The sequence below is a fragment of the Lolium perenne genome, chromosome 3 (genome assembly GCF_019359855.2).
Source record: "Lolium perenne isolate Kyuss_39 chromosome 3, Kyuss_2.0, whole genome shotgun sequence".
Lineage (NCBI taxonomy): Eukaryota > Viridiplantae > Streptophyta > Magnoliopsida > Poales > Poaceae > Lolium > Lolium perenne.
In genome coordinates, this window is record NC_067246.2 from 89,238,023 (window position 1) to 89,253,794 (window position 15,772).

General features: G+C 45.6%; 2 protein-coding genes across 2 annotated transcripts; one reads left to right on the forward strand and one right to left on the reverse strand.

The window, feature by feature from the left end:
• Positions 1-12,974: 12,974 nt before the first annotated feature.
• On the reverse strand, positions 12,975-13,397 carry LOC139837937 (uncharacterized). The gene has a single exon (XM_071827262.1). It carries the CDS (start codon positions 13,395-13,397, stop codon positions 12,975-12,977), a length of 423 nt encoding a protein of 140 aa, XP_071683363.1.
• Positions 13,398-14,465: 1,068 nt separating this feature from the next.
• On the forward strand, positions 14,466-15,535 carry LOC127321434 (RING-H2 finger protein ATL39). The gene has a single exon (XM_051350475.2). The coding sequence runs from the start codon at positions 14,669-14,671 to the stop codon at positions 15,227-15,229; it is 561 nt and encodes a 186-aa protein (XP_051206435.1). The 5' UTR covers positions 14,466-14,668; the 3' UTR covers positions 15,230-15,535.
• Positions 15,536-15,772: the final 237 nt, after the last annotated feature.

The following is a 15,772-nucleotide window of genomic DNA, read 5'->3' on the forward strand; positions in this document are numbered from 1 at the left end:
TAACTTGTATGGTGTCATTTCAACGGATCATGATGATGCTCTATTTAGTGTAAAAGCGGTAGTCTCTAAAGCATAATCCACAAAAGTTATAATGGCATTAATATTTTATCTCATCATTGACCCAACAAGGTTTGGATACATCTCTTCGGATACTTCATCATCACTATGATACTCCAAGAAATGTGAGTTTGTAGAACAATTTCATAACTTCTTAGATGTTCGCTAAAACTAGTAATTCAAATATTTCCACTATGATCCAATCATAGATATTTGACTTTTCTATTACGATGATTTCCACTTCATGCTGAAATTTATTTGAATCTATTCAAATGTTTCAAACTTTTTCCTTATCGAAGATATCCATATATATACTCAATTCATTGTTTGAAGTTTTCATGAAGTAGAAGAATCTCCTGCACACAACTATGTCCAGTGAACCACATACATCATCATGTATGTTTTCACTAAGTTAGTTGCCCGTTCAACTCTTGGCCTATGAACGGTATTTTAGTCATTCTCTTTTAGAAAAGATTTGCAAGCACCAAATGATTCAAAAATCAAATGACTCCAATAATCCATTTGCATGGAGTTTCTTCATGCGTTCCTTTCCAACATGACCTAAATGGCGGCTCCACAAATAAGTGGAATTCAAATCATTTGCCTTATGGCATTTTAGCGTCAGTATTATGTGTGTGTGTTTCACCATTAAGATTTATAATAACTTATCCATCGTACATGGAGTAATGTCATAATTTGAACAACTCATTGTTTTCATTTGACCAGAGCGAACTAACAATTATTAAGTTCTTTATTATAAATTCTAAGGGCTAGATAGAATGCCAACGATGAACATAATAACACTTTATTTTTTGTTCCAGATGTGCATTCCTATCATATTCCTTGTCAGTCACTTAGGCCATTGTATTCTTGTATTGCGTTGTTTTGTATGACACTTCATACCAACCAATATGGTATAAATACCCAAGAATTTCATTGTGTGACTAAACGAGGAATACATCCATAACATGTATATCATTTATATACACCTGAGCTAGACTTTCTAGTCTTTACTTTTTTCTGCCAATGTTCTTTTGTAGTTTCTCTTTTAGCTTTCCTCATTATTCATAAAAACACTTCAACATCAATAACTTCTAGGTTTGTTGGTCAAATACCAATTATCTTGAGGTTCTTACTTTGAAGTTGATCATAATATGACAAGTGTTTCCGATTTTACTATTAGTAACTTTGTAATATGATGAACAATTTCACTCATAATTTTATCCATCATATCATGATGACTTTCCGAGACCATGTCTGTACATGCTAGGCTCGTAAAGTTTAACCTCAGTATTCGTATGTGCAAATCTGGTTTGCACCCGTTGTATGCACACGTAGAATCTATAACACCCGATCATCACGTGATGCTTCGAAACGACAAGTCATAGCAACGGTGCATACTAAGGACGATTACTTCATGGATATGCGAATATTGTTAGTGCCCCAATAGTTGGAGGATTGGTACGCCTTGCGTCTTCAACCTTCGTACATTCCCATAAAACTTATGAGTTTATGTAGTCTCACCAAATTATACTCTATCATCTTGCAATAAGGTCTTAGATATCACATATATCTCATACCTTGATTATTTATGAAAACTAAATTTTCAGCTCCTTACTTTTCAAACAGATTTGAACTTCAAGTTTCACGGAGACAAGATAACTTTAGGTACTAATTGAAACCATAGTTTTTTGAATCAACAATGTGAGGTTTACTAAAAGTTTGCAATAGGACTTAATCAATTCATGATTCTTTAACAATACGGTACCAGTCCGTAAAGTTTCTTGTCAGATTTTAACAGTATTTCTATCTCAATTACAAGACTAACGCATGGTAGAAAAAGGATGCCAATACTACAAATAATTCAAAATACTACTTAGACTATGTTTATGATAATTAGTTCATGTTTTAATCTAATTACTAATGAACTCCCACTTAATAAAACATCCCTCATAGTTGTTAAGTGGTACACGATTCAAATCCACTACACCAAAACCGATCATCACGTGAGATGATGTAGCTTCAATGGTGAACATCAACATGTTGATCATATCATCCATATGACTCGTGTTCAACCTTTCGGTTTCCGTTGTCCCGAGGCCATGTATGTACATGCTAGGCTCGTCAAGCAAACCCTAGTATTCCGTGTGTGCAACATGGCTTACACCTGTTGTATGTTGAGTTTATCACACCCGATCATCACGAGATGCTTCAAAACGACGAACAGTGCAACGGTGCATACGAGGGGAGAACACTTTATTATCTTGATATTAATGTGAGGGATCATCTTATAATGCTACCGTCGCGTTCTAAGCAAAATAAGATGCATAAAGGATTAACATCACATGCAATTCATATGTGATATGATATGGCCCTTTAGTCTTTGCGCCTTCGATCTTCATCTCCAAAGCACGGACATGATCTCCATCATCAACGGGCATGATCTCCATCATCGTTGGCTTAGCGTCAAGGTCCATGGCGCCATCTTCTTGGTTGTTCACCTCATGTAGCAACTATTACAACTACTTTGAAATACTACTCAACATGAAATTTAAAGAAAACCATAAGGCTCCTGCCGGTTGCTACAATACAATAATGATCATCTCATACATATTCATCATCACATCATGGCCATATCACATCACCAAACCCTGCAAAAACAAGTTAGACGTCTCTAATTTGGTTTGCATATTTTACGTGGTTTAGGGTTTTCGAGTAAGATCTAATCTACCTACGAACATGAACCACAACGGTGATACTAGTGTTGTCAATAGAAAGAGTAAATTGAATCTTCACTATGGTGGGAGAGACAGACACCCACAAAGCCACTTATGCAATACAAGTTGCATGTCGAACGTGGAGCATGTCTCATGAACGCGGTCATGTAAAGTTAGCTCGAGCCGCTTCATCCCACCATGCCACAAAGATGCAAAGTACTCGAACTAAAGACAACAAAGCATCAACGCCCACAAAACAATTGTGTTCTACTCGTGCAACCATCTATGCATAGACACGGCTCTGATACCACTGAAGGGATTCGTAGCAAAGAAAAACAAAAAAATTCCTACCGCGGGAACGCAATCCAAGCCAAGATGCAATCTAGAAGATGGAAGCAACGAGGGGATGAACAAGACTAACCCTTGAATATTTCCAAAGCCTACAAGAGGAGGCTCTCGTTGCTGCGGTAGACGATCACTTGCTGCTTTCAAATGTGCGTAGAAGATCTTGACGGTGCCACAATCGGGCAGCACCTCCGTACTCGGTCACACGTTCGGTGTTGATGACGACGTCCTTCTCCCCGTTCCAGCGGGCAGCGGAAGTAGTAGATCCTCCTTGGAATCCCGACAGCACGACGGCATGGTGGCGGTGTTGATGGAGATCTCTGGTGGAGCTTCGCTAAGCATATGCGGGAGAGGTGGTGGAGGAGAAGTAGCTAGGGTTTGGGGAGAGGGGCTTGGGCGCCGGCCCTCAAAGGTGTGCGGCCAAGGTGGAGCCAAGAGTGGTCGGCCAGCCCCTCCCCTCCTCTCTTTATATAGGTGGAAGCCCCAAGGATTAGGTCAAAAGTCTCCGAATAAGACCCCAACATAAACCTTCCATATGACCAAACCTAGGGGGAGTGGGACTCCCCCCTTTCCTTGGTGGGGTGGCCGGCCACCATGGGGAGGAGTCCACTTGGGACTCCTACTCCCTTAGGCTGGCCGGCCAAGGTGGGTGGAGTCACTCCACCTTCCATCCTGATTTCTTCCGGACTCTTCTAGAACCTTCTAGAACCTTCCAGAGAAAATACCGGATCATTTTCAAACCTAGAAAATGACTTCCTATATATGAATCTTATTCTCCGGACCATTCCGGAACTCCTCGTGATGTCCTGGATCCCATCCGAGACTCCGAAAATAACTTCAAACTCCATTCCATATTCCATATCTACTTAAACGACATCAAACCTTAAGTGTGTCACCCTACGGTTCGCGAACTATGTAGACATGGTTGAGACTTCTCTCCGACCAATAACCAGTAGCGGGATCTGGAGATCCATAATGGCTCCCACATATTCGACGATGACTTTACTGATCGACTGAACCATTTACATACGATACCCATTCCCTTTGTCACGCGATATTTTACTTGTCCGAGGTTTGATCATTGGTATCTCTATACCTCGTTCAACCTCGTCTCATGACAAGTACTCTTTACTCGTACCGTGGTATGTGGTCTCTTATGAACCATTCATATGCTTGCAAGCTATTAGACGACATTCCACCGAGAGGGCCCAGAGTATATCTATCCGTCATCGGGATGGACAAATCCCACTGTTGATCCATATGCCTCAACTCATACTTTCCGGATACTTAATCCCACCTTTATAACCACCCATTTACGCAGTGGCGTTTGATGTAATCAAAGTACCTTTCCGGTATAAGTGATTTACATGATCTCATGGTCGAAAGGACTAGGTAACTATGTATCGAAAGCTTATACCAAATAACTTAATGACGTGATCTTATGCTACGCTTAAATGGGTGTGTCCATTACATCATTCATATAATGACATAACCTTGTTATTAATAACATCCAATGTTCATGATCACGAAACCATGATCATCTATCAATCAACAAGCTAGTTATATAAGAGGCTTACTAGGGACTCTTCGTTGTTCACATAACACACATGTATCAATGTTTCGGTTAATACAATTATAGCATGGTATGTAAACATTATCATAAACACAAAGATATATTATAATAACCATTTTATTATTGCCTCTTGGGCATATCTCCAACAAGAACAGCAGGTAAATATCGATTTTTTCTTCGAAAATCCTATGTTGCTCAAGTCTAAAAGTGCAAAACTAATGAAAGTTAGATAATAACCTGGGGCAGGTGCTCAAAAATGTTCAGATCAATCCGAAGTTCTGGCTGAAAATACTAATTTTTTTGGTGGCACTACAGAATCTGTTTCGGGACAACAACTTCCCCAAATCTTACGTTCTTCCTACTAGAGGCTATCCTTGGAAAAATAAAGATAAGGAGAGGTTATTATAGAGGTAACAACTTCCAAGACTCAACAAAAGAGAAATTACAGAAATAAAACATGGGTTATCTCCCAAGAGTGCTTTTCTTCAATGCCTTTTAGCTAGGCTTGATAGTTTTAATGATGCTCTCATGAAAATAGAAAATGAAGCAAAAGGACCATCAAGAAGCAAATTCAAAACACATTTAAGTCTAAACCACTTCCTATGTATAGGAATCTTGTACACAAATAAATTCACAAAGAACAAAGTGACAAGCATAAGAACATAAAACAAGAGTAACTTCAAAACTTGCAGCATATAGAGAGATGTTTTAGTACCATAAAAACTTCTACAACCATATTTTCCTCTCTCATAATAATTTTCAGTAGAATCATGAATAAACTCAACAATATAACAATCACATAAAGCATGCGTTTCATGATCTACAAACACATGATAACCCCAAAAATAGTGGGATTAAAACATTCAAATCCACTTTTAACAATTTTATAACAAGATGATTGATCATTCTCAAGAGGTATGGGGCTCCAAGATAAAGTCAAGACTCCTCCAATCCCATTTTCAATAGTAGTAAAATTAATATTATGAACCAATATAGGACCATCATCTAGAGCTTTATCATAAAACAATTCTAAGCAAAACTCTTTAGTACCATGCAGTTCGAAGTTAGGCACAAATAAAGGATTATGATAAGATTTATCAAAGTAGCATGGATTACCATAGATAACAGGAGCATAATTATTATCACAAGTTTTACTCATAGTAAATAATTCAAGAGAATCCACAGGAACATAATATTCATCCTCCTTTGGTAAGCATGTGGGACAATCAAATAGTGTAAGAGTTAAAAAGTTACTCTCATTAGAAGGTAGGCATGGGTAGCTAATCCATTCTTGCTCCTTTTGTTCATCAATCTCCTCCTCTTTTTCATCTAATGAGCTTTTAGGTTCAACAATTTCTTCTTTCACAGGTTCCTGCAAATTGTGGATACATTCTTGTGCATGACTGAGTCTCTCTTTATAATCAATGATATAACAATTATTCCTAAAATTTTGTATGCAATAATCAAGGATAGAAGAGAACATATCTTTAAGTTTATTACAAGCAACACATGTTTCATACTTTTTAGACATGAAGGATTCTATTTCAGAAGCTCCCATAAATAAAACAAATTGTTCTACTTTTTCAAATCCAAGATGAATATAGTTATTCCAGTGATAGTTCACAATTAAAACTTCTTTACTAAAGCCACATTGGAATTTAAGATGTTTAGTATCCTGTTCAGAGCAACAATTTATATCATGGCGTTTAAGAAAAATTCATTTTTTCAACTATTTTAACACACCTATCATGACTTTACCCTTAATTTATTCTCTATACTTTATAAATAATTCTTTAAGTTCCATAGATGTTCTAGCATGTTCTTCCATAACAACAGTTTTTTAGATTTTCAGTTTTCCAATTTTTTATGGATTTTCAGGTATATAAGAAGAATAAAACAAGAAAAAAATAAACTAGACAACAGTAAACTAAACAAAACACAACTAAATAGAAATAAACTAAGAACAAATAAACTAGACAAGACAAAATAAAATAAAAACTGAGAGACGGGTAATGTGTACTCCCCAGGTGAACTTATGAGTAGAGCTATGCTTCTCGGCAACGATGCCAGAAAATAGTCTTGATGACCCACAAGTATAGAGGATCGCAACAGTCTTCGAGGGAAGTAAAATCCAAATTTATTTATTCAACACAAGGGGAGACAAAGAATACTTATAAGCCTTAACAGCGGAGTTGTCAATTCAGCTGCACCTGCAAAAGCACTAGTAACAGTGGTGATGTGAAAGAAGGTTTACTATGAGAGCATTAGTAATGGTAACACATCAGTGTAGCAGTAACACAGAGGCAATAGCACCAGAAAATATTCCAATGCGTAGTTGACTGTAGAGCAATGATGATGACAGAAGGACCGGGGTTCCAAGTGGTAATTCTCCAAACAAATAACATGTGTTGGGTGAACAAATTACAGTTGGGCAATTGATAACTGTGAGGGCATGACAATGCATGCTATTATAAGATAAAGTTTACTATAGTATTTTATTGGGCATTACAACATGATACACAGACCGCTATGCAGCATGCATTTGTGCCTAACTAGTCCACCTCCAGGTTAGCATCCGCACCCCATTCAGTATTAAGTTGCAAGCAACAGATTATTGCATTAAGTAAAGTGCATAATGTAAACAACACAATTATCCTTGGACAAAGCATTTTTGTTTTACCCCTAGTGGCAACAACATATCCACAACCTTAGAGGTTGTTGTCACTCCCGATTAAATGGAGAGGAACCCACTATCTAGCATAAATACTCCCTCTTGGAGATACAAACAACTACTTGATCAGGGTAACCACAAGTACCGGAGAGCATGCAAGATCTTAAATAAACAATAGTATGATAACATGATGAACAATCTGATCACAATTCCACAATTTATCGGATCCCAATAAACACAACACCAATTACATCATATGGATCTCAATCATGTAAGGCAGCTCATGAGATCATTGTATTGAAGTACATGGGAGAGAGTACCACCTAGCTACAGCCAAGAACCCATAATCCATGGGGGGACTACTCACAAACCATCATGGAGTTGAAGTGGAGGCGGTCGACTCGATGGAGATGGCTCCGGGGGTCAATCCCCGTCCCGGCAGGGTGCCGGAACAGGAACTTCTGACCCCCAAAAGTTGTCTTCGATGACGGCGAAGCTGCGGAACTTTTCGAGAAATATGACTTTCGTCTTTAGGGTTTTCGCGAGGAAGGCATTATATAGGCGGAAGGGCAAGGTCGGTGGGCGCCCGAGGGGCCCACACCATAGCCAGGCGCGGTCAGAGGTGGGCCCACGCCATGGCATGGTGTGGCCACCTCGGTGCCCTCCTCCGTCTCTGTTTTGGACTCCGTCTTCGTGTCGGGAAAAATAGGAGGTTTGACTTTTGTTTCGTCCAATTCTGAGAATATTTCCTGTACAACTTTTCTGAAATACAAAAACAGCAGAACACAGGAACTGGCACTGTGGCATCTTGTTAATAGGTTAGTTCCAGAAAATGCATAAAAATACCATGAAGTGTAAACAAAAGATATAGAAATTGGTGTAAAACAAGCATGGCGCATCAAAAATTATCGATATGTTTGCAACATATCACATCCTCACCCACCGCATGGCCCTAGGGAACCACTACAGATTGTTCTAGTGCTTGGCAGGTAGATACTGGGCCACATGGTACCGTGGCTCTCCTCCATGCCAAAAAAGTTGGTACCTTGTGCCTTGTTGTCGACAAGGCGTCCAAGAGCTGCCGTGAGAGCCTCCTGGGAGAAGTGAACAACGCTCATGATGGCCTTGTAGAGTTCTGGTGCATGTCAGTTGTCTTGTTCTCCCTGATCGCTTGAGCGACGTCCTTGGCAGCTTTAGTCATGCGGCTGAAGGTCTGGAGCTCATCCTTAGCCACCCCACACCTCTTCCTCTTACCTCTAGGTGCGTGTCCAGTGGAAGGCTTATCTGGGCCATTGATGATGATGGTATCTAACTGTTACAAGTGTCTATGGATGATAAAATGAAAAATGTAACATAGTTAGTTGTAACATAGTTGGAGTGTGCTAACGTGATCTGTCCCTGATACTGGCCAGCCTCTAACATAATGCTGCAGTTGTCCTCATTCCACTGAGCACCGCTCAGATCTTTGAGCTTGTTAATATGGATCCACCTCAGCTTCACTTCCTCAGGTGGTTGTAGACCTTAGTAGAAGTCACTTAGGCTCCACAATGCTCAAACAAGGCCTTGTAAATATTAGTAAGGTGTACCTCTTTGAACCAGTTGATGAGCTCACACATCTTTTCCAGCACGAATGAGGACTAGAAGGGCAGCTACTTCATGATGCCCTTCATCTGCGCAGTGTGAAGTTTGCGCACAACATGAGCATCATGCATCTTCTGCGCCTTCCTTACCCTTTGCAATGGTCAGGGGCAACCTTTGATGTGGCGTTGTTCATAAGGCTTTCCGCATAGCTCCGCGACATTGATCCGAGATTTTTTTGCCGAGGCTAGTCAGAACTCTGACCTACCCCACATTTTTCTCACCAAGTGAGCCTGCGAATCATCGACAACGATGGGATTTGCGCGTCCTCAAAGAGGACCAAAGCCCGACGAAGGAAAATCATCGCACAACGAGTCCTACATTGACGATCCCAGAATGTACAAACTAGTTGAACCATGCTACAATCGACGTAAAACAAGATCATACAATACTACCATGCATGCATGGTACAATCTAGGCAAACAATAAAAAAAAACATACTCAAGGTCTACATAGAACAAGATCATAGAAGACGACCATGATAAAATCTAGAGAAAAAAGAAAACTAAAAGTATGCCAAAGGTCTACATAGAACAAGATCATACAAGACGACCATAGCACAATATTAGGCAAACAATAAGACAAAATAAGAAAAGACATGCTAATGGCCGACCTAGAACAAGAACTTACTAACTAAGATAGCGCAATTGAGGTAAACAATCACGGACCTAACATTCTACAACCGTAGATCGAAGCTAGAATAGTCAAAGATCTAACATAAAAGTATACAGTAGTGACAAATCTAAGCTAAAGTAATCATAGATCCACCCTAACTACATGGAGGTGCATAAAGAAGTCATAGTGATGTTACTCTGGAGGTGGGCGAGGGAGTGGAGAGCTCGAAGAAGTGGTCATAGTCGCCCTGACACCGTCACCGCCAACACCATCTGCTTATCTTGCTAACCGACCGGAGAAGAGAGCTCGAAGGGGGCGGGTGATGGTTTAGAAATCGGCGGTGTGGGAAGGGAGTAGAAATAAGGGAGGGTTTCGACGGGAGGTGATACGAATACTCGCACCTCATTTCTTTCTGATGCACCGGAGCTTTCGCCATCATGGTTGCAACACTCGTTCATGCATTGGGCCTTTTTGGCTCTGGGGAGACATCGTCGAGGGTAGCTTTAGGGAAACGATGAAACGAAGCAACAAACGCTGTCGCTTATCGCCGCGTACGTACGTACGTCCAGCCACCACACATACAGGCCTTCATACATATCCGTTTGTGTCGTACGCAAAGTAGATTGAACTCCTATATATGGTTGAAATTTGAGTTCGCGGAATGCTCTAAAAATGAGGCACGATGGATGGCAAGTTGGCAACCAGCACGTCAGGTCCCTCTTGCTTTCGAAAAGGCGAAGATAATGCGAGCAAAGTAGTTTGGCAGCGAACATCATATCTAATGATACATGTTCCTAATCAGGAATACGCTCATCTTTTTCAAAATAAATATCACAAATTTATCTAGATACAGATGGTCAACAATTAAAATGCGCCGTATCTACACAAGACCGCAATACTTATTGTGAAATGGAGGGAATGAAATGTATTTGAATCCACGGGACGAAACCGTTTGAATCCGCGGGGATGAAAAATCTGGATCCTGCTCCAGCGGGATGACGCATAGTGACCGGACCGTCCACGGTGACGCAAATGCAACCCAAATATGCGGTAGGTTTGCGTCTTCGTGGCTGCTGCGCGGTCGCCTAAAGTGACCGTGTTGGTTGTATCCGGGCCCGCTAGGCATCGACTAGGTAAGCAAAATATTCCTTTATTATTATTGTTGAATGGCCAAAAGTACCATCTTTATAGAGATTGTTAGTCGAGTTAACCTAAAACTACAACAGCCGTACCTAATTGCTGCCGCACAGCCTACCACGGCCGGGTTACTCGCAGTCGCGCTGCCTACTACTGGTCGCCGGAGGGTCCGGAGCCGTCGTCGAAGCGCGAGCGCTTCACGCACTCCTTGCGCCCGCACTCTGGCGACCGGACATCTCGTCATGCCGCCTGCGGCGTTCGAGGGCCTCGGCCAGAGAGGAGTCCACATGACTCTCTTCGCCGCCACCTCCGCATCCGCCGCGTCCTCCGTCGTCGCCGCCTCCACCGCCACCATGTGGGCATGTTAGCGGGCCCTGTCCCTAGCCGCCGTCGCCGCACCTGCATCGTCCCTGGCGGCGATGGCGTCCGCCAGCTCCCGGTTCTCCTGCTCGACCCATGCGGGAGAAGGTCTCCTCCACGCGACCGAATCGAAGTCGGAGCACATGTACCTCCGAGCCATGGCGACCGCATAGCTATGGGCTTCCTCCTCCGTTGCCCAAGCCTGACGGCGCTGGGCGTCCCCAGCTAGGGTCTCGAACGAGGCAACCAGAACACTCTGGTCACCGGCGAACTCGAAGTGGTAGGGTACGTCTTCGTCACCGTCGGCGATGTCGTACATGACGGCGTCCGCGGGTGGGGCCGCCGGAAACGGAGGAGCCGCCGACAACGGAGGGGCCGCCGCAAGAGCCATCTCCTCCAGCAACTCCGCGAGCACCGCCCGCGCCTCCGGGAGCTCGGCCCCGGCGTCAGCGATTTCCGCCCTGGCCGCCAACATGCGCTGACGCTCTAGCGCGCGCCCTGCCGCCTCCGCAACCTCCGCCTCCCGGTCCAGCTGCTCGGTCGGAAAGGCGTTGGCGGCTAGCTGCTCCTTCTCCCCCGGGTGGACTTGACAGCACATCTGAACAACTTGATCCCAACTAAGGTTGTGCTCGGCCATGGATGGATGCTAGGGTTTAGGTTGAGGTGTGCCCGTCACCCCGGCTTGTGTCCATCATATATAGCCACGGCGGGGCGGGAAACGGTGTTGCCGTGCAGGTCGTTTCCCGCGCGCGCTAAACGCCGTTGAAAAGCGCAAATCTGTTGGGCAGGCGGGGACGACCGTCCTCGCGTGGGAACCGGTAACCGCCGGCGTCATGCCTCGACGGGAAGTTAAACCGCCGTTAATTAACGACCTTGATGGTGTCTGTGCTAAAATAGTGCGTCCGCACCGCTGGGATACCCCCGACGCAAACGGTCTTCCCGGCCCGTATGGCGCCCGCGGGTCGACGCAAACAGACGCACGCGGACAATTTGGTCGTCTGAAATGCGTCGGTCCGTTGGAGATGTCCTAAGAGCATCTGTAGCAGATCCCCCAAACCGCAAACCCCAAATCCGGCTATCCAGGCCATCCCAAACGCGTTTTGGAGGCCGAAAAATGGTGGCACAGTCCAGACGCGCCAAACGCGGCGCATAAGTTTTTGAAAAATAGCATAATCCAAATTATTACACAAATTGATACGACAAATACAGCAATAATCCGAGTTATTACTCAAATGTTCACTGTCATACATTAAAAACAATGCAAATTGGAACAAATGTTTTCGAACAATATGAATCAAAATGGTACAACAACAAATGAAACAAATAACAAATGGTTGGAAACACAAATAAATTCTAGTTACCGTGCCTTTGCCAATGGTGACGAACGAGATCTTCCAGGAGATGTTTTGCATCCTTGTCATTCTCAATCAGACGGTATGTTTCAAAGAAAGCTTGCACAATATCTGGATTTCTTGCAGGTTGACCCGGGTGCCAACATTATCAAAGAAAATGGAAAAGTTCAAACCCCTCTCATCCTCAATGATCATATTGTGCAGAATGACACAGGTGGTCATGATGTCCTTGAGTGTGTTCATATCCCAAAATCGGGCTGGTCCTCGAACTATTGCAAATCTAACTTGCAAAACACCGAAAGCTCGATCTCTATCTTTTTGAGCTACCTCCTGTGCTTTTGCAAACTCAGCTTCAACTCTGTTCCCTGGCTCTCATATGGTTTTCACAAATGTGGCCCAACCTAGGTATATAACATCGGCAAGGTAGTACCCCATTGTGTAGTCCCTCCCGTTGATGGTGTAGTTGCAAGCCGGGGCATCAACTTTAGCAAGCCGAGTCTATATTGATATCATTGTTCGTTCTCGGCCATTAATCTTGCGGTATCTTCGGCATTGGGATCTCGAAGATATATCGGCCCATACACACGCATCATAACCTTGCAAAAACGACGGACGGACTCCAACGTCTTATCCTCGCCTATGCGAAGATACTCATCGGCATAGTCCGCCGGAATGCCGTATGCAAAGATGTGCATAACGGCGGATATTTTTTGGTGCACGCTAAATCCCATGAGCCCGGCGGCATTTCTTTTGCGCTTGAAGTAGCGCGTGTTGTCCTCACACATTGCCACGATTTTGTTGAACAAAGATCGCCGCATTCGGTACCGGCGGTGAAAATGATGGGGCGGATATGTCGGAACCTCGGCGAAATAATCGCGCATGAGCAAGGTGTAGCCGAGGGCGCGGTTCTGCGGGATGCACAGCCACCCCATGGTCGAGCCCTTCCGCTTCTTTGGCCGCACGTCCGTGACCGCCGCCGCCGCCAGTATCTCCGCCGTCTGCTCCGACTCATCGTCTAGCAGCTCCTCCAAGTCGGAGTCGTCGGAGGAGGATGAAACCTCCAACAAAACGCGCACGGGTCCATCTACAAGGCGCAACAACCGCGGCAAACCATCAGAGCTACGGCGGCAGATCCGCGGCTGCGAGGAGCTTGGGAAAAAGATTTACCGGCCGGCTGCTAGGCGTGTGCGGCGGTGTCGATTCCGGCCAATTGGTGCCTGATTCGTGTGCGCCCGCAGGCGGAGCGGACGCTGTGGGCCCGCGCGCGTGCACCTACTGGTCAGAATCGGAGGGGAAGGCTGGGGGAGGTCGGGATCTGCGCCGGCGCGCGGCGGCGGCGACGGTTGGTGGGAGGAAGAGGAAAGGGAGGAGCTGAAAATTCCTTCGCGCCAAGGTCGCGCTCGCACAGCCCCTCCAACCCGGGAACTTGGGGGTCGCGTGGCGTGAATTGGGGCGGCCCGAAATTTTTTTTTTTTTTTTGTAAATGGGGATCCGATGCAGAATCTGAACGATCATTTTGTTGCCTTCCAAAACGGAAATCGGCGGTTATTATGCGAACGGGGATCTCCTAGAGATGCTCTAAGGATTGTATGGATTTCGAGTTGATTCCATGAAGGTTCATCATCCTAAATAGGTGGGGATGCTCAAGTTTACAACTTCTCCTAGTCAGCCTGCACGGAAAAATACAGTAGTAACACGTACATCTTGTACGAACAACAAAAATATCCAGGGATCTCATCTCAGACATGCAGAGCAGATTTACAGATCTGGTCGACCCGAGGGACCGCCGAACGACGATGAGTGGTTCTTGTGTGTCTATTCGATCGGCTGTCAATCCTCCCCATCCTCCTTTTTCACCCCGGGCCCAATTCAAGCGTTGCTCAAATATCTGTGGCGGTAACCATCACTCATGCATCACGCGCCCGACTCGCCGTGCCGTGCCGTTGCGATGAAGCCTCACACAGACCCATGCCGCCCGGCTCCTTTATATATACGGCCTCCGCGCCGTTTTGGCCCAGCACAGACGAGACCTGAAGAAAACAAGAAGCATACACCTCGCTTGCGGCTTGCTCCGGCAGCTACACCTTCGGGTGGACCAAGCAGGAAAGATCACACAACCTGGTGCGCTATTCCGGCGAGGAAGCCGATCGATCGAGAAGCCATTTCCGTGTACGCGCGCGGCCAAGGAGTCTCCAAGTCCGAGATGAACGCGCCCACCTCATGGCTCTTCGCCGACAACTCCAGGTACAGCAACCGGTCGCGGCTGCTCTTCATCGGCCTCTCCTTCGCCATCGGCATCGCCACCTTCCTCCTCTACCTCGCCGTCTGGTACGCCTGCCGCACCCGCAGCCAGCGCCAGCGCGCTGTGCGCGACGACGATCTGGAGGCCGGCGCCGCCTCCCCGGGGTCCGAGCGCATCGGCATGAGCGACGCCGCCATCGCCGCGCTCCCCACCTTCACGTACGAGCTCCCCGCCGTCGTCGTCCCAGGGGCAGTTGCCGACGAAGACGCGCAGGCTGCAGCGGCGGACTGCGCGGTGTGCCTCGGGCAGGTGGAGGCCGGCGAGACGGTGCGGTGCCTCCCCAAGTGTGCGCATTTGTTCCACGCCGAGTGCGTCGACGCCTGGCTGCGCGCGCACTCCACCTGCCCCATGTGCCGCGCCCCCGTCGGCCCGCCCGCCGCCGCCGCCTCCAAGAAGGACGGCACCGCGGACGCCACCCCGGTGGTCGCGTCAGCGACAGCGACAGCAGTGCCACCTGTCTAAGCTCGCGCGCCTAGCTTCATCGGGAAGATGTACTGAACCGCATGATTGAAGAATTATTAGCTACGTACAGCGATCAGTCGACTAGGTAGCTAGATAGAGGAACGTAACCTAGGACGGTATAGAGGCCCAATTATTCGAGGAGATTTGTTCAGTTCGTAGTAGCATATACGTACGTGTACAGAAGTATCTGTGACGTCGATTGTTTCTTGTGTATTCGTACCACTTGTAGAAGTACTAGGTGAGCTAGCTGTTGTGATTTTTTCTGATTGATGGAATGAATCTACCTAGCACGTACTGTACCGCAAACGCATATTGTCATGAGCGTCCACCTTCTCCCACCTCCCGTTCTGGCCGCGAACGGTCTCTGTTGCTCGGTTCAGCTCCGCCGTCCCCCATCAATGTGGGTCTCTGTTGACATGCGCCCAACGTCAACTCGTTGCGTTCCACTGTCATGGCATTCGCTCGAAACCACGGCATCGGCCGACTGAATTCCATCTGCGCTGCGTTTTCCGGCCGGCCGTCCAAGCATCCATTCGCTTCGCG